Source organism: Aulostomus chinensis, chromosome 19, assembly GCF_037954235.1.
Source record: "Aulostomus chinensis isolate RoL2024-O1b breed Wild chromosome 19, RoL_Achi_v1.0, whole genome shotgun sequence".
NCBI lineage: Eukaryota > Metazoa > Chordata > Actinopteri > Syngnathiformes > Aulostomidae > Aulostomus > Aulostomus chinensis.
This window is the reverse complement of record NC_141338.1, coordinates 23,820,709-23,840,822: the sequence shown is the minus strand read 5'-3', so window position 1 is coordinate 23,840,822 and position 20,114 is coordinate 23,820,709. Positions and strand designations below refer to the sequence as shown.

General features: G+C 40.7%; 1 protein-coding gene across 1 annotated transcript; it reads right to left on the bottom strand.

Moving 5' to 3' along the window:
- Positions 1-309: 309 nt before the first annotated feature.
- LOC147244434 (uncharacterized) lies at positions 310-19,726 on the bottom strand. Its single transcript, XM_086187235.1, has 6 exons — positions 19,534-19,726; positions 15,474-15,614; positions 3,978-4,419; positions 3,575-3,817; positions 3,124-3,356; positions 310-2,885 (listed from the first exon to the last, which is right to left on the bottom strand). Exons 2-6 carry the CDS (start codon positions 15,605-15,607, stop codon positions 404-406), a joined length of 3,534 nt encoding a protein of 1,177 aa, XP_086043361.1. The 5' UTR covers positions 15,608-15,614; positions 19,534-19,726; the 3' UTR covers positions 310-403.
- Positions 19,727-20,114: the final 388 nt, after the last annotated feature.

Here is a 20,114-nt window from a genome sequence, read left to right as displayed (position 1 = left end):
TTGTCAAATTCAATTCTTCTGAGTGTCTTTCTGAACAGTGCCTGCAGCGGTGACTCCACTCAACTTGTTTTTTAAATTGAATTTATTAAAATTTCAGATTGACTCCTTGTCACTGCAGTTGCTGCATGTGATGAGAAGGCTCCCTCGAATCCCTGAAGAAGTCTGATTTTGAAATCATAAGGAGCCCACCCCTACCCACTCGCATAATTATGATGAAAACATGACTTCAAGTCCGAGCATAAGACAGGATGAGAACTAAAATGAGCCAAAACATTTGACATTTGTAAACAAAGTTAACAAGCTGATGAAACTGATCTGATGTTTGAGGCCTGCTTTTCGTACCTGATGGTTTCTCAATTTCAAAGAACATATTTATTCATAATCTTTAAGCAATCAGAGAATTTCAACTTTTTCCTTCCTCCTCCTCATCCTCCTCTTCTTCTTCATCCTCCTCTTCCTCCTCCTCATCCTCCTCTTCTTCCTTCTCCCCCTCTTCCTCCCTGTCATCATCCTCCAGTGCAGTCTTGGTCAACCTCCAACTGTGTCTCCATTCATTTTTCAGCAAGTCCTCTCCTTCATGCATAAGACCCATGCGTCTCTGACTGTGGTGTTCAGTGGAGAAACACACCACTTCATCCTTGTGTGGCTTTTTCCAGCGACAGATTCTCCATGAGTCTCTCCACAGTTGCCAGTCCCCCTCCTCCTCCTCCTCCTCAAGTTCATCTCCTACTCTGTGAGCTACCGCCACCATCCATGACCGTTTCCATGAGGAGAATGAGGCGTTCAGTTTGTGGAACTGCAAATGAAGCGGTGCAACTGTCTTGCGTTTCACTTGTTTTCTCGACCTCTGTTGCTTTTGTTCTTTCTCTCTTTTGCCGCCTTTCTCTTCGTCGTTTTCTGTCTCACCTTTGTCCTCTGTGTTTTCCATTATCTCTGCTGCTTTTTCATGAACTTCCTCGTCTTCAGCATCTTTGTCCTCTTCATCATTATCTTCTTCTTTGTTATTCACTCCTGTGTCCGTTTCTCTGTCTTCTTCATTTTGGTTGTCCGCCTCCTCATCTTCATCCTCCTCATGTAGATCATCTTCACTCTCTCCCTCAAGTTCTTTGTTCTCGATTTCATTTTCTTCTTCATCCTCCTCCTCCTCCTCCTCTTTTTGGTCTAACTCTTTCTCACCTGTCATGTCTTCATCTTTCTCCTGGTTTGCTTCTTTATCATCTTTGCCATTGGCTGCATCATCCTCTTCTTCATCTTCTGTGTCTGATTCTTTGTCTTCCCCCTCCTCATCTTCATCCTCCTCATGTAGATCATCTTCACTCTCTCCCTCAAGTTCTTTGTTCTCGATTTCATTTTCTTCTTCATCCTCCTCCTCCTCCTCCTCCTCTTTTTGGTCTAACTCTTTCTCACCTGTCATGTCTTCATCTTTCTCCTGGTTTGCTTCTTTATCATCTTTGCCATTGGCTGCATCATCCTCTTCTTCATCTTCTGTGTCTGATTCTTTGTCTTCCCCCTCCTCATCTTCATCCTCCTCATGTAGATCATCTTCACTCACTCCCTCAAGTTCTTTGTTCTCGATCTCATTTTCTTCTTCATCCTCCTCCTCCTCCTCCTCTTTTTGGTCTAACTCTTTCTCACCTTTCATGTCTTCATCCTTTTCTTTGTTTGCTTCTTCATCGTCTTTGCTGTTGGCTAAATCATCATCCTCCTCTTCTTTGTCTTCTGTGTCTGATTCTTCGTCTTCCGCCTCCTGATCTTCATCCACCTCCTCGTTTTCCTCCTCATCTTCTTCAGATTTTTCATTTTCTTCTTCATCCTCACCCTTCTTGTCCTCTTTTTGGTCTAATTCTTCTTCACCTGTCCTTTTCTCATCCGTCTCCTTGTTTGTTTCTTTATTGTCTTTCCCCTTGTCTATGTCATCTTCCTCCTCCTCTTCCTCATCTTCTGTGTCTGAGTCTTTGTCTTCCCCCTCCTCATCTTCATCTTCCTCCTCCTTTTCCTCCTCATCTTCCTTGGATTTTTCATTTTCTGATTTGTCCTCCTCCTCATCTATGTCTTCATACCCCTTCTCTGCATCTGGCATGACATCTCTTTTCTCCTCCTTATCTCCATTCTCCATTCTATCCTTTTCTTTGGTTTCTGGGTACTGCTCCCCTTGTTCATCTTCTTCTTCCTCTTCATTTTCTTCAACAGTTTCATTTATGTTTTCATCTCCCCCATTGCATGCTTGTTTGTCTCCAGTATGTAATTCCTCTTCCACCTCAAAAACTATACCTTTCTTTGCATGCTTTTCATTTCCCTTCTCTTCCTCTTCATTCTCCTCCTCCTTGTTCAAATGTTGGTCAGCCTCCTCTTTGTGGAATTCTTCATCATTATCCTTCTCTTTTATGTCTTCCTCCTCTTCCTCCTCCTTGTTGGCAACTTCCTGGTCCTCCACGTCTACTCCTTCATCCTTCTCATTTTCACTCTCTTCATCTTTCTTGTTTATTTTGTCCTCAGTCTCATATACTTCATGGTGTGTACTCACTGAATCAGCTCCTTTGCCCTTCTGTTTTTCATCTACATCTTCCTCTTCATTTAATCCTTTGTCATCTTCCTCATCACTTATTTCATCAACCTCTTCACTGTCCACTCCATTTTCCTCCTCATCCTCTATGTCATCTATCAGCCTCTCCATGTCCCTTTCTTCTCCTTCCTCTGATGTCTCATCATGGTCAACCTCCCCGGGTTGGATCCATCTTTTAGGAGTCCTCCAGGCCTCCAGCCACTCTGTGGTATCTGTTGCCTCACCATGCAGCCGCAATGTGAGGAGGGTGGTCATGGCTTTACGTCTTCTCATCAGCATGTTGCTGTGTTGATGCTGGGACTCCACTGAAGCCATACGCCACCTGTGGGCACAGCAGTAATTTTGCTGAGGACCCTAGATAAGGCTTTTAAGGACCTATGTAGCATAAACATACATCTCATGCCCACCTATTATTGTAAAGGGCATTATATGTTCACAAGGATAACATTTAATTGGTTAGTGTATTATTTGCTTGTTTGTAGAATTGAACATGGTTTGTTTCACAAACATGCACATCTTTCATTGTTAAAAAAAACCTCTTTTGCACAAGGATGGCCCACCTGATTTGCTGCCTGTACTCCCAGCAGGAACTCCAGTTCTTCTCACGCTCTTTGTCTTCATCTAGAGGAACTGCACAGATTAGCCTGGACTCAGTCCAGCCAGGTAGGAACACATCATTTACCCTTGTCATCTCAGTAGTGATGGCAGATGGTGAACATGCATCCGTTGTGTCTTTAGTTTGAATTTCATCCCTTGACAGTCTCCATGAGTTCCCCCAGCCAGACGGCTCTTCCTGTTTAGAAGCAAAAACTGATATTAAAAAAATGACATTTTGAAAAGAAGGATTTCTTAATTAACTGTCATGATGGGAAAATGTAAATCCTGTTGACTCACTAGCCAGTAAAGATCCACCTAGAATAAATGACCTCCATTTCCTGTTTTCTTATTACATGGTTTGTATGGAAACATATATAAACACATATCCAATCAGAATGCCATGATGGGGCCCACCTGCTCCACCAGTTCCTGTACTTTGTCAAACTTGTTGCTGAGGTTCTGTTGGAAATCAGGCCAGACCTGATCCCAGTTCTGTTTCTGCTGTCTGAAGACAAAGTTCATAATCTTCCAGGTTCCAGCCCAGACAGGGAGATGATATTCCTCTATCTCAGGTATGGAAACCGGCCTTCTATGAAACAATATCTCCCACTGGAATAGTTTCTTCTGAGAATTCTGAAACTGGATTGGAAGCTTCACCTGGAAACAAAGATGGTAATTTTAGAGAAAAACAATTTTAAATATTAATGTATTAATGTGTCATTTGTGTACATGTAACAATGTTATATTGTCACAGAAATGCATATCTGAATTTGTTAAATGTTAAGTGAGATTGCACTGCTATTTGTTCATTGTCTACCTGTTTCCAGGATTGACTCCATTCAACTGAGGGACTTGTCCATTTAGTCTCTAATACATGAGCCCCATACATTTGTTTGTTTTTCCAGTTGTTTTTCAGCTCTATGGTTGTGAATTCCAGGATTGTGGACTTTGACTCTTTAGCCTTCAGGAAAAGATACTTTGGAGGTTTCAGGCTCATCCAGGATTCTTTCCAGCACAGTCTGAAGACATCCACCTCTACTTTTCGTTTTGGCCTGAGAGTTTGGGATGAAGCTGTCCTCTTGAGAGGAGATGGAGGAGGAGGTTCAGGTTTTGGTTTGGGAGGAGGAGGCGGGACAATTTTGAATTTAATTTTGGGTTTGTTTTTTTCTGCCTCCTGTGAGCCGGTGACCCTCCTGAAGTCAGATGTTTCGTCTCCATTAGAAACCAGCGACCAGTGATAATTCCACTTTGAGTAAAGTCTGTTAACACATATATCAAAAAGAGAATTAAAGTTAATCATTCCAAATAAAATAATTTCCAACAAGAATCTTCTTTTCAGGCCAGACTGTGGTAGAGCGCTCGTTGTACTGCAAGCATGTTTGAATATTGCAGAATATGAGGAAAGTGTGCCTAACCATGCTGGTGATACGTTACACACTGGTTATGCGAACCAGTTACCATGTAACCAGTTCTCCATCCTGGCTTTAGACTTTCTTTTATGAACAGCTGTGTTGATGCATGATGGTTACACTTGTGTATGATTTTATTGGTGAAACCTTGTGTTATAATCATGAGAAATTTTACGTCTCTTTTTAAACAAGCCCTTTTACATGACCTTTATATTTTTGACGGGACCAAGGTGTGTCTGATCCCCAAGCCTGAGATGGCATAACATTATTTTAAAGCATTGTTTTTGGACATGATAAATAAGCATGCTCCTCTGAAGGAATACAAGCCTGAAGGACATGATAATCTATGGTTCTCACAACAACTTTGAGATATAAATCATGGCTAAAATCTTGATGCGTAACTGCAAGAAAATCTAAAAATTGTCTGGACTTGCTACATTGTAGGTTCCTGAGGAACAAATATGTCTCCTTTATATGTAAAGCTAAATCAAAATTTTATATGAAAGAAATATGACAGTTTAAATAGCCCTTCTAAATTTTGGAAAATAATTAAGTTTGTAAATTATTACAAATTTACAAACTCGCTACAAAAAAAACAAGTTTGTTAAATAGTGGAAAGCAGCACTTTGTATCTTCTGGTTTGTTGTTTGAGCATGAGACACAGACAGTAGATCAATCACGAGAACTTTTCATTGTCCCGGGAAAATATGACCTGATGCGCATGATGCTCTTTAAGGGCAAATACCAAGAAATCACCTCGTCCAAACAGACTTCTTCCAGTCTGCAGCTGAGTATATTGCAGAACCTTGACACACATTTATCCAGTAAATGGAGGGCAGATTATGTCACGCGTTTATTAAGTGGAGATCATCCATCCATCTCTTGTCTACAAAAACCACCAGGAGTTGCCACTTTTGGTCATGTGGATGAATTGTGTCATTCCTTGGCCACGAAAATCTTGGTGCGAGAGACATCTAAAAACTGGATTACATGATCAGTAAGTATGGAAGACTATAAAAGCAGGATTCAGGACTATTTGAGTGTTAAATGCAAATGAAAGTTCTTTGTTGATATAAATTGCTGTTACTATTAAGTTACCTGTTAATTGTATGTATGATTTGTTGTAGTCTAAAAATACATCCATTTGTATAGCACCAAACCCCAACCAAAGTTCTGTCCTGACTCTGTCCAAGTAGAGCAGGTCCAGCACCTCCCTCCTTCGATGAACCTCCACCCAACAATTCTCCATCAGCAAGCACATCCTGCAACAGCAGCCACCAGAACCTTCCTTTACCAGCAGGAAGGTGGAGCAGACGGAGCAACAGAGGTTCAAATAGTGTATTGTCTTTGTCTGGGTCAGATTCTGGGTCAAAGACGAATAGCTGTATCGATGAAGTTGACATTTTAAAAATACTAAAATTGTAAACAAGCCGGTTACTGGTGAGACAACTTCCTCGCATGTGAGAGGAGGCGTGTTACTATGCAGCAGGGGAGCAGGCCCCTCGATACGTTGACCAAACTCAGCAGAGCGGGCGTGGTAGAGGCAGAGAAGGTTTGTGTGTGTGTGTGTGTGGGGGGGGGGGGGGGGGGTTGCTGAATCCAAGTGTTTCAGAGGGAAGCAGGAAAGAGGCTCTCAATCTTTCAATAGTGCCCCACTGGGCCCCAACACCATAATAAAAGGCCCTGAAATGAGCATAATAGGGCCTCTTTAAAAAAAAAAAAAAAAAAAAAGGCATTATTTTGAATTATATCTATTAAATTATTTGAAGTTGTGCTATACGTGTCCCATGATTTAGTGGCAAATGCCATAACTGAAGTGGCATATCACAATGACTGCCTGGTACTAGCAGTGCCCACAGCATGTGCATCCCCTGATCTGGCCCCCACATGCAGCTATCTCATAATGGATGGACATCTTAGCTAACCAACATTATTCAAATTCATCACATTAGGCAGACATTTAACTTCCATCCATCCATTCATCCATCCATCCATCCATTCATCCATCATTCCATCCATCCATCCATCCATCCATCCATTTTCTACCTCCTATCCTGTTAAGAGTGGCGGGGGCTGGAGCCTATCCCAGCAGCCTCCGGGCATGAGGCTGGGTTCATCCTGGATGGGTCGACATTCAACTTCCATTATATTCAAGTCCTTACCTGCTACGTAGCCTAATACAGGCTATTCATGTGTAAGATATCCTTACCTACAATCAAGCTGGCATATCAACTTGTAGGCTCCAGCGTTTAATCAGTAAAGATCAGTTGCATTAGTAAACTTTTAAAATTTCTATGATTTTTTTTCAAATATGTATTCAGGATTATTTCATCAACTGCAAAGCATATGATGAGCAACAAAATGATACTTACTAGTACTGAGTTGCAAAATCACCTGAGATCCAGATGGGCTACATTTCACTTGACACCTGCCAAGAGCAGTGAGAGCAGTGAGTAGCCTACCACTAACTTTAGCTAACAAGTGTCGATTTAGCTAAGCTGGCGGATGCTGTTTTGCCATGGTTGCTTCATGGAAGCTTGAACCCACCATGCTGATGTTGTTGGGGACAAAGTTATTCCTGTTAATGTCCTTTATCTTCCTGACCTTCAAGACAATTTGTCATAAGTAAAGAAAAGGTAAAAGCAGCCTGTGCTCTTCTTTCTGGGAGAGCTAGTTAAAATACGACAGGGAGGCAAGCTTGTAGGGAGACACCACCACAGTAATACTTGCTACTTGCAGAGGTGGAAAGAGTACTAAAAATATGTTGCTTAAGTAAAGGTACTAATTCTTGATGATTGATACAGTTTGACTTAGTAAAGTAAAATTACCAGTTTCACAAAGTTCTCTGGTAAAAATAAAAAGTAGCTTGTTTGACATAGACTTGAAATAAAAATAATTATGGGAAGGGTGTCTCGCCTGTTTATTGCAAAGAAGGACAAGGGGTATGAATCTGAAACTAGTTGTTTTTAATAAAAGGAAGATCTTTACGAGATAAAATGCAATAAAAAAAATGAAACATGTCAATACATCACACTGAAAACCCTTAGGGAGGGATGTCATTGATGTCCTGTTCATAAAACACATTTAATTTGAGAAATACTTGAAGATATGAACATAACTAATACAAATATTAGGCTACAAAATTTTAGTTTCAGTTTTTAGTCTCAGTCTCTTTTAGTCTCTTATCAAAGGCTTGGGCTCTTGAAGGCTCATCATTTACAAGACTACAAGAAGCTTCATTTTTCCAAATTATTTCCTGCTTATAGCATAGCTGTGTAGGGATTTGTCAGAAAAAATGCACCAAAAGCAAAAAAATGAAACAGGAGAATTTCATATTCTGTTTCCATCGAGTAGTCTGGTAGTGCATATTTCAGTCAGAAGATGGCGGTATAGGCCATGTTATGATGTCTGTGACAGGTAGCCTGAAAGAAGAAAACCTGGAACTACAACAGCTCAGCCTGATGCTTTGGCATCTGAATATTCACACCTATTGGCTGTTGACAATGTGCAATTAGCATAAGAAACAACATAAGACATCAAAGTGAAGAGAAATAATTTTGTTGCAGATGAACAGATGGTAAATGGATTGCCTTAAAACAGCTAATGTGTGAATTTAGCTGATCTCCAGCAAACCTAATGTAACAGACCGCAGCTGCATTTATCGATTCAATCATCAATAAATGATTGATTGTAATGAGATGTGGGGTTAGGTATTTAATGCCATCATCACATTTGCATCACATTGAACAAGACTGTTAGTGACCCGAAGGAAACAATTACTTTTTAGCTAAATTTTACAAATTATTAATTGCCAATGCAACAGCACAAGTATTGATTAACTTACCGCTACATGCTTGTGCAAGTTAGATGTCAAGTTTTTCTAAGCTACTACTTCAAGCTCTCTGGGCAAACACAGCTTATACTGCATAATAAAACTGTTGCCTTTTTTTTGGACTTGAAGCTGAAGTGGTCCCTTCAATATGGTAAGGGGTTCATTTCATTTCATCAACTTCAGCTGAATTTTTATGTTTTGCCTTAAGCTAGGCCCATCTCCATCCTTCTTGTGATTTAGGGTTTGATCTCCTACCCATCATTCACTGCAGTTGTTTCCGTCCATGACCTTTTTTCTTATGTTTAGTTAGTTAGGTCAATTTTTTGAAAACTCAGTAATGGATGTGATTTGAAAAGTAGTAAAGAACAATTCTTTGTGTAACGTGAGACCTACTTAACAGAGCTAATTACAAAATGGTTTCACTGCAAGATGTTGTAGTTGTGGACAATACAAACCCCAACAAACCACCACAGTAGCCTCATCTCCTCTTTCCCCTTGCCACGCTCTCTGTCCACCCACCCCACTCCATCTTCCTGTGTGTTTTCAGTCACCTCCTGTGCAGCCAAGCCATAAACATACATTGAGCAAATGAGGATATAATCGGACTGTTTCGTGGACACAGTCAAGTGATGAACTAAGTTCACATGACTGTGAGCAAGAGGCTGTCCTTCCTGAAAAAACAAGTACTGTATTTTCTGCAAATGACAAATTTGGCTGCTATTTCATTATGTCACAATGAGCATCAAAAAGTATTCATTGGTTAAGATTCTGTTGTCACAACATATTTGTAATTAGTATAGAATTAGTTTACTACTTGCTTTCTTGTAAATGTGGGCTAACTGTTAGCAGCTAAAACTAACCAGCTGGAAATGTGAATTAAAAACTTCCTTGGATAACATTGGTTGGAGGTTTTGCATAGGCCTCAAAGGCTGTGGCATTTGGGGTTTTATAACAATATGACCAGACCAATACATAAATGTGTGTGGTACTACAGCATGTTGTTATGTGAACTCAGCTAATGCTAAATTTGTTGTTTGTAATAACACCTATGAACTAGAAACCACCTTTCAGGATTCATCATAGCACAGAAACAGCACTAGTCAAAGTTACCAATGACCTCCTACTAGCATCAGATGGGGGACTGGTACTGGAACATGTCATTGGCATTGAAGGAACCACACTTAACTGGTTCAGGTCGTATTTACTAGGTTGATCTCAGTTTGTACTCACTAATGATAACCCCTCTGAAACCACTGCAGTCACTGATGGTGTTCCACAAGGCTCTGTGCTTGGACCAATCCTCTTCACCCTTTATCTGCTTCCCCTCGGTCACTTTATGAGGAAATACTCAATCAATTTTCACTGCTATGCAGACGACACACAGCTGTACTTATCAATGCATCCACATGAAATAAATCAGCTGACTAAACTGGAGGCCTGTCTAAAGAAGATAAAAACATGGATGACCCATAATTTCCTTTATTAAACTCTGATAAAACTGAAGTTATTGTCTTGGGCCCAAAACATCTTAGAGACACCCTATCTAATGAGATAGGTACCCTGGAAGGAATAACCTTGGCCCCCAGCACGACTGTAAGGAACCTAGGAGTTCTCTTTGATCAGGATCTGTCCTTTAACTCCCACATTAAGCAAATTTCTAGGACTGCTTTCTTTCATTTACGTAACATTGCTAAGATCAGACACATCCTGTCTCAAAAGGATACAGAAAAACTAGTCCATGCCTTTGTCACTTCCAGGCTGGTTTACTGCAATTCCCTCCTATCAGGCAGCACCAGTAGGTCCCTAAAGACTCTCCAGCTGGACCAAAATGCTGCTGCCCACGTGTTGACGAGAACTCGTGGAAGAGACCATGTCTCTCCTGTACTGGCCTCTCTGCATTGGCTCCTTGTCAAATTTAGAATAGAATTCAAAATTCTCCTTCTAACATACAAAGTCCTCAACCATCAGGCACCTTCATATTTGACAGAGCTCCTAGTTCCCGATTATCCAGCTAGAACCCTTCGCTCCCAGGATGCAGACTAAAGACCTTCCTTTTTGATCAGGCTTATAGTTGGGCTGCTTAGGCTGGTCCTTAGATATGCTGCTTTAGGCTTATACTGCCGGGGGATCTCCCATGGTGCACTGGGCTTCTCTCTACTCCTCCCTGTCCTCCTATATTTGTCATACATGAATCATACTCATATGTATTACTAACTCGTCTTCTTCTCTGGAGCCTTCAGGCTCCCCTCAACCCAGATCCTGGGTGCTGCTGGAGGAGGCTGCAGACCTGAAGAAGAGGCTCAAGCTGCCACCTGTAACACCACCTGCTCACGTCCCCGTCTGTCCATCAGTCTCTTCCCTTTCTCTCTCTCTTTATCTCTGTCCCTCTCTTTCCTTCTGCATATCTGTCTTCCTCCATTATCTATCCCTGTCTCTGTCCCGCTCTCCTGCTCCCTTCCCCCCAACCAGTCAAAGCAGAAGGCCGTCCCCACTGAGCCTGGATCTGCTTGACATTCCTGCCTGTTAAAAAGAAAGTTTTCGTCACCGCTGTTACAGGATGTGCTTGAGAATTGTTGGGTGTAAATTCATTGAAGGAGTGTGGTACTAGACCTGCTCTACCTGTGAAGTGTGCTATAGAAATATAATTGACTTGACTTGACCTAGAGTTGCTGCCGTCTTTATAGCTCAGGTGGATTTAGATTTCGACCGATCCACGAAGGGCAGCAACCTATCTGCTGAGGCTCCCACTTTGGGAGAGAGCAATAAGGGGAAGAGGTTGGGGTAGGTAAGGGGGATTTGTGGCTCCTGGGCCTGTTTATGTTGGTTTGCATGTTGTGCACAACTATGAGATTTAACGGTGAAATAATTTTGTGTACAGCTAAAGTATACCTGAAGTAAAATTACAGATTTCAAAAACTACCTCAAAAAGTACAAGTACACACTCATGAAAAACTACGTATTAAAGTAATATTCAGTTCAACTATGTTAATTAGTCATTCTATTATCTCTTTACTTCAGGAAACCCATCATTACAGCCATAACAGCCTTTTCATGACACACCTATCTCATTGTTGTAAGCCAACAGTGTGTGTGTGCGTGTGTGTGGTGTGAGTGTGTGTGTGTGTATTTGAAGTATACTGTACAGGAAGATGAACTCTCAAATCAAGCCGTTTTTTTCCCTACATGAAGTATTGGTGATGGCCCATATCAGATTTTAATTACTTTATTTGGTGGTTATTTTTTATAGTTCTCAACCGAAAGACATTATTCACAGACGTGTAATATCAGGGTTACCTTGTGAGGCCACTGGATTCACGAGATCACATAGGAATCCATCTTGCCAGGTTTCAAGTTATGTGCTTATGTCCGCACCAACAGTGGTTCGGGCCAATCAGTGTCCTTTGAGGAGACAGGGGCGTGGTTTAGGTGGGATGACATTGTGACTGTCTGATGTTGCTATAGCATCAGATTTATCAGAAACAGACAACATTTCTTCCATTAAAAAAGAGCAAAGAATACTGCTTAAGACTTAGGGTGTATTGGAACAGTCCATTTTGCTTAGGAAGGATCCTAATTGAGTGATGCAACCCAGAAGCACCTTGGTTGATAAGGGCTGTTGAAATTCTGTAAAAAAGCTTAGGGAAGGAGCTCCAGTGCTTCCTATTTTAGTTCCTAAAGCATAGGATACACCAGACCATCCCCTCTGTGAGGGTAGGAGAAATCCCAGAATTGCAGCAGCAAGTTTGAAAGTGATGCCCCACTCAGTTGCTCACCATAAGAATTAATCAGAGTGGCCGCGATGCAGATCGTCATATATCTTTGGCACTCAGCAAGAATGCATTATTTATATTTGATGTTTTCTGGTGAATTAAAGTTCTCCTTCTGTTTTTAAATCAATGATTGGAATAGAAATTAAACCCAAATTGTAAAACATGTTTTTTCACTTGTCAGTCGAAAACAAAAACTAAAAGTTGAACAGTTTCCTCTGACAAGTTTTGTCATGCTGTTACTGTCCAACAATGTTTTCTGCAGGGACATTACTACACACAGGCACATTTACAGTGGATAGAAATAGGACTTTTCGAATGTAACTTTTTCTCTATGGACAAAAATATTTCACTTTTCTACCGAGTATCCTTGGCGTCTATATAACTCTTTTGATCACATGATAGACATATGGTTCATCCAAACACCTGCCAAGTATTTTTGGAAAGTGGCTGCTCTTTTCCTAACAGTTTATAGAGAGGATGTCCCGAATGGTTTTGTGTAACAACCTATCTGGTGTGTCAGCAAAGAGCTATTCAATTAGCATTGAAAATAATCAGTGTTCTCAAGTTCTTGCTAATGCAAATGTGATGTCTGTGTATTTAACTGGAAGCTAATATTTTACTTTCTTTCTTTCAAATCAAATTTCCTTATCAAAGACATTTAAAAACAACTAGGGCTGACTTGAGCTTTGTACAAGAAGAAGAATCTGAGCAGTGGAAAAATAATACAGCAATAAAATCTCATAACTATTCACTAAAATGTCATTGTTTAGTTTAACGAGACAGACAATTCCTGAACATAACAATAGAGCACTGCTTTTCAAATGAGTGGTGTCTACAGTGTGATGATATTGATGCATGCAAGAGTCTTAGTACCTGACAGTCCCGGTCAGTTTGAGACAAATATTTAGCCAAATGATGAAAGACGTCAAACAACACTTGCCATCTGGGATGTTAAAAGTATGGAAAATCAATGGCATGAGGGCATTTTAATTTAGTCTACCTTTGGATAATTGGTGTTACTGTTGAGGTAGAACAATATTCAACACAGAATAGCCTCATGCACAAAGACAAGAATCTTTTTGGGAGGTAGCGAAAGCACGATCTCCCTTACCTGCAGCTAGGTGTTAGGGCTTGAGGCATCCTGGCTTACTGATCCCACTAGCAGCAATTCCAGACTCATCAACCAGAGGAGCACAGCACTGAAACCATTCACGGTGGATCTTACAACTCCAAATACCCCCAGATGATTGGATTCACTTCCAGCAGTTACAGCTCAATGCCATACAGGAGTCATCTACTTCTTCTCATTTCTCAAATTGCACATCATTGTTCCCTCTCCCGTGAGAGAGGAGACAAAGCAACATGCTTTCAACAAGATGACCTCCTCAACTCTGAGCATCCTTTTTAGAGATTCAGTCGTTAAATATGGCGTTTGCACTCAGAATTATCTGTCCATTGGTTTGTCATACCTTACACTGTATTTTATGATGTGACTGTAATGCATGAGGTGGCATCATGTGACAGGATGGTGTCCCACATTTATTCCTCATTATTTAATAAATATATAGGAAATAGCGACATTCATATTATAAAGAATGTGCTTAGCGAACATTATTAAACAATAATAACATTTCCACTATGAGATGTCATCGAGGACGGTGGTTCACTCAGAGCTCATCCAGGGAGCCTTGTCTCTCTTCGATCCTCTCTCCTACAGGTAATTAATTTCTTGATCACAAGCAGGAGGACAGAGGAGAGGAGATGAGGAGGCTGAACATAGAGGACAGAGAGCAAGCCATATCTGTTTCTCTATCTGTTTCTGGAAAGTAGACTAGATGTAGGTGTGGCTGAGACAAGATCAACCACCCATCCATTCATTTTCGACTGCTTATCTCTATGTCACGGGGGGGCTGGAGCCTATCCCAGCTGCCTTCAGGCGAGGGGCGGGTCACCACACCTCCACAGACAACCATTGGCTCTCACAGCCATGCCGACGGTCAATTTAGAGCATGGATTAAGCTCATCCCCTCTTGATGTCCGGAGAGAACCCACACAGGCACAGGGAGAACATGCAGACTCCACACAGAAAGAACTCAAACCCGGAACCTTCTTGCTGTGAGGCAACAGTGCAAACCACTGCACCACCGTGACGCCAAAGACAAGATCATTTAATGTTACAAAGGAAAGTAGTTTTTACAAATAATAATATTGTTTTGCATAATAAAATGAAAACTACTCAAAATGCATTTATGTCTGCCTATCACATTTTTCTGTTCTTTCAAAGACTCTCGAGAGTTTGGAAATAAAATGTCCTTTGATAAATGAACTGGGTCTCATTTAAGAAAGAGGATTTATTGGGAACTCTGAGTCTTTTAACCTTGACAGGATGGAAAGTCTGTTTTTTTTAAATTTCAGAAATGCATTCATGCTAAAAAAAAAAAAGTAAAAGAAGAAACTTGAGTCAGTTACGATGGTAACCAGATCAAAGTTATTTCAGAGTGGAACTTAGAATGGTATTAACTTTGTTATATATCAAATATGATTTTTAAATTTCATTTTAGGCTGTTTCCGCTTCCATGTTTGCCTGTGAGATTGCACCTAAATTGTAAGTGTGATTAAATGTTAAATGACAAGACTATATTAAAACTTACCGGTTGACTCCAGTAGCAACTTTGTCCCAGGCTAATTGTCTCTTCTCTGCTGCAGCTGTATTACATATTTTCCTAAAAATGTGTACATACTTGCATTATGTCCACATTAGAATTTCTAATTCCAGACGGGTAAAGTATACGGACCTGTTTTTGTTGGCTGGTGAACCGGCTCAAAGTTGATTAAATGAACTGAAGTCAGCCCTTTCCCAGGCCCGAGATCTTTTGTATTTGATACTATATGGTATGAACATTTGTGAAACCATCCCTAAGATTTAGGCAATTTGGTCCATACAATTAAATCTACAGTGAGTTATTCAGTGCAGTACATATTCACTACAAATATTATTTCAAATATTCTGCTGACCTATAGGAAAACGTGTAATGAAAACATCAGCTCTCAAATATGTAGACTATTGGATATGTGCATATTCTGTTTTTTATTAAAGATCAAATCCAAATGAACAGGAAATTGGTGAACCTGTGTCAGTCTTCTTCTCATAGTCATGAAAGTGGCCCAGCATCAACCTGTTGTTGCTTATTTGTGAACACTTGAGATAAGAGGTTACAGCCGATTAGAACACAAATGTATAGACTTGCAAGATGGATTGGTTGTCTTCACTTAGAAAGAGACAAAACATTGGCAATACTCACATTTTGAGTGAACTTCTCTCCCTCAACTCTTCCTCCTGTTTGCACTGGTCTGCCATGTTCTGAGCTCTCTTCTCCCATTGGTCTCTCAGACGCCCATTGCTGAATGTCCTCCGCTCCCCCTTTGTTGACAACATCCTGTTTCTTAGGAGATGCACATAAACAAAGTACATCCAATTGGTCATTAAGGGTACTGTAGCTCTTTAATGTCTGCTAACTTAAATATCCCCTTTATATGTTGTATTCATGTGCTAGTGGAGAGAGTCTGTCTCTGACAGAGCTCTTCCTGAGCATTCCATCCAGAGTGAAATTACTCTGAAAACAGCTTCTGATGAGGGTGATCAGGATTCAGTACAGGTTGGCTTATTGGATTCAATACCATCAGTAAAATCTTGTGGAAGGTCATGTTTGTATGTGACATTTTCCCACCAAACTGGTGTGGGTTCTGGAACCACTGCTGTTCAAAATTTTCTGAACCTTGGTTCTGTCTGCTGAACTGGATCGTCCTTACCAGTTTTGAGCTGGGTCATTGATGGAGGGCGGTACACAATTGAAGTCAAACACCTGTGCAGAGCTTTCTCTGCATTTGCTGAAATAAATAATTTTTTTTAAAAAGTCAGTCGCTTATATGATATATTTGGCCTGCCAAACACCATTGAACCACACCTATGTGTCAATTCTCAGGGGTGACTTATAGATGAGAAATAAAATGATCTAAACAAATATATTTTGGCTCTTAAAATACCAGCCCCTAATTGTTGTACTACAAATAATAATTACACAACCATATAACAATAATACAGAAATTCTGCATAAACACAACAAACCAACATTATTTTGTTCTTTTTTCATTCTTCTTCATTGTGTATGCAAGGGGCAAAGTGCAAAAGGAAAAGCAACAACAGAACAGTCCATCTCGGCTTGTCAAAACTCTTCTGCCTCCTGTAGAAGGCAGACATTGCTGATGGGTCTGTTCAGAAAACCAGTCTTTGTCTTGATCTGCACTTGATGTAGGGTTAGGGTCCCTTTTTGTCAGGAATGATCCCAACAATTTTTCTGGTTAACCAGGAGTTTCGCAGTGCTGAATCATCCACAATGACCATGATATCTCCCGGCATGAATCTGCATCTAATGTGAGACCATTTCTGTTGTTCCTGCAGCTGAGGAAGATACTCTTTGATCCATCTTTTCCCAAAAAAATCTGATGTATAATGAACTTGCCTCCACCTGTGGCGAGCATAGATATCTTCTTTTTGTGTTTGTCCTGGTGGCAGAGATGGTGAAGTCTTGAAGAGCAGAGGATGATTTGGGGTAAGAGCTTCTGGGTCATCTGGGTCTGTAGAAGCCTTAGTAATGGGACAACAACTGAGAATGGCTTCAACTTCGCATAAAACAATATGGAGACCCTCCTCGTCCAGACTTTGTGTGTTCAGAGTGGAGTTGAGAACCTTTCTCACTGATCTTATTCATCTTTTCCAGACACCTCGATGATGTGGGTCAGCAGGAGGGAGGAGGAACATCCATTTAATTCCTCTTTGAAGCAGTGTTTTGTGAATCTGAATTTGATTCCAACTTTCAATTGCCCCCTTTAACTCCCGTTGAGCTACCACAAAACTGGTGTCATTGTCAGATTGTAGTTCTATCATCTGACCACATAGGACTATAGAGCGACAAAGAACACTGATCAAAGAGTCAGTATCAGGTGATGATACCACTTCAATATGAACTGCTCTCATAGCCAAACATGAAAGTAGCGCTTCAGAAGAATCAGATTAGAAACACGGGAATCTTTTGACAGGATGATTGGATGTTTAATCTCTTCTGGGAGGCGGCATGGTGGTGCAGTGGTTAGCACTGTCGCCTCACAGCAAGAAGGTTCCAGGTTCGAGTCCCGACTTAGGCACGGGATCTTTCTGCTGACAACCCAACAGTGTTCAAACTTTCAACTGTACACAGAGGGAAAACCTTCAAGCTTGTGATGTGGACCAAGAGTGAGGTGGCCATATAATCACTATTTCAATTAAATCTGAAACCCTGAGATTCAGTCCATCAATTTATTTGGATCCATGTCATGTCCAGGGAGTCCGGTCCATTCAGGTGTGTCCTAGATGTCCTAATTTTTCTGTTGACAAAATTGTAGAAAAAAAGGCCGCTGGGAGTTTTATATGCGCTTGCATCTGTGACTCGTTCATCACATCATTCAGTCCGTTTGAGAAAATAGAAATAATTCATTATTCACAAAAAGAAAATTTAAAGGCTATTGTGCTTATCCTGGTCCAAACAACTGCATTCAAATGAAAACGGTCAACAGAAAATGATCAGAGTTCACTAAAAAATAAAAACCCTCTGTCTACACCTGTGTTCAAAAAACCTGCCAAACACCATGGAACCACAACCATGTGTCAGTTCTCTGAAGATCCGGGGCACTTCTGCTCGTGTCCATGTTTGTGTTTTCCCCAGGGCTGGGCGGGGCCTTCCGGTATCCTCGCCAGCCACCCTCCATTGCACACCTGCGGCTCATTAGCCTGATTCCACTCTCCACAGTAGTCATAAGCCAGTCTCTTCCTCCACTTGTCGCCAGTTCGTTGTCTCAACCTCTGTGGTACCGCCCTCAGCCGCTAGGCTAACAATTACTAGTATTTCCTCCAGCTCTGATTCCTGAATTTTTGCGCCGACTTATCTGTTTTGTTTTTCCTTCCTCCTTCCTGTTGGTGCCCTGCCGTTTGCCTGCCCTCCATTCTGCCTTGCCCAGCGCTGTCGTCCACCTGCCTTTGTTCTCCTTTCTTTTTTCAACCTAGAGCCTGAATAAATCACTCTTGCTTTGATCTGGGTTCATTACTGTGCCTTTTTTGAACTCCTGACAGGAGGAGATGAGAGGATAACATTTTCTGAGTTAACTAGGTGAGATGTTTTCTCTATTCAATGCTACGAATTAGAAAACTGCTGGAACTTTTGGAAACGTGTGCGTCTGAATGTACATAAATTTAAGGTTGCAGTGTTGTTATCTATGTTCTTAACATACAGTTTTGCAAAAGTAGTGTAGAATTCAAATTATTTGTGTGTGTGTTTGAAAAAGTAAATGCATACTTTTAACATTAGCCTCATGTATTGCTCAACTATATATTGTTTGAAGCCACATTACAATGCTTTGGAAATGCAAGTACTGCCCTGCAATCTGTGAGAAGGGAGCACAGCTTTTCAAACATGGAATGTATGCAAGAGCTGAGCCATTTCTGTGTTTGCATCCCGAATATCTGTACATTCAAGTCTCTCGATGCACTTCATAGCCATTTATCCCACTTGCATTGGAAGCTTGGATCAACCGCAAACTGTATGACTTTCAAATTAAGGTCATGTGAATTTCTTGAGCCCTGCTCTGAAACTGAATGCTTTGCTCATCTGTGGAGCACCCACTTAAAAGTAAATCACAAAGTTGGTTGTCCTTATAAAGACTGTAAATTTCAATGCAGTGTATACTCCATTTTCAAAGCACACAAATGTAAAACATGTAGAGAGTCAAAAAGCATTCACCCCTGAAGGAGAAACACTGAGATATTCCCATAATGCATGCATATATGTTATTTGCCACCTTTACAGCATGGGCAGTCTATAGTAAGGCCAGTTCTATGAAGGCTTGTCAGAGTGTAGTATCTTTTAATTACTTCATATTGACTAGATTTGCTTTTGTTATATATTTGCAGGTACTGGAAAGAATAACCGATGTCTTTTCATCCACATGCACAAGACAAATCTTTTTTCCCATACTATTTTAGGATCACCACAAACATTATTTATCAAGCTGCATATCATACCCCTTTGATGCTTCGTGAATCATTGTTGGAGGATAACTTTCCCTTATTTGCCTTTTCTAAAAAAACAAACATTTTTAACAAAGTTTGAATTTGGTATCAAAAGTGTGGCGTTTTTTTTGTCAGATCAGAAATCAGAGTCAATGGTATTACACACAACCTAGGAAATTTTTCACATCAAAATTGCTGATAAATCAAAGTGTCATATATTGTCATGGTACATAATATGAATTATTAAAGTTGTCCTGACTTACCTGATGTCTCTGCTTGTATCAGTTTGTCTCTGTCACAGTCGACGTACAGCCCCTGCCGTATCCAATAACACTATATAGTAGGGTGAACTACAGCCTTGGCCTGTCCGTCTCTCATAGTAATAAAAGCGATGTCAGTACCTGTGTTACTCTCAGCCTGTCTATTGCTATCTCTTTGTCTGTTTTTGCTGTTAACTTGAATGATCTCACACACTCTGTCCTGTTTATTTGGTCTATGGCAAGCAGGCATTCCTCCTTGCTATTTTTACATCTTACGTTAACAAATCCAAAGCTGCAGCTCTAAATTTAGAGCGAGGCAATGCCAAACATGAAGCGAGCAGCTAGCAAGCATGGAAATGCAGACAAACGCTGAGAAATAAATCAAAACCCTGCAATCTGTAAACGATGTCGATAACAAAAATTTGGAGGAAAAATAGATCTAATATGGCAGGTGTGTGTGTGTGTGTGTGTGCCAATTAGAGCAATACCCTGAGTGAAGGAGTCACTCTGAATGCTGACACATGGCATTGACATGATTCTGAGAAGGGTCAAAGCTCTGCCTCCAGACAGTACTCTCCTACAGC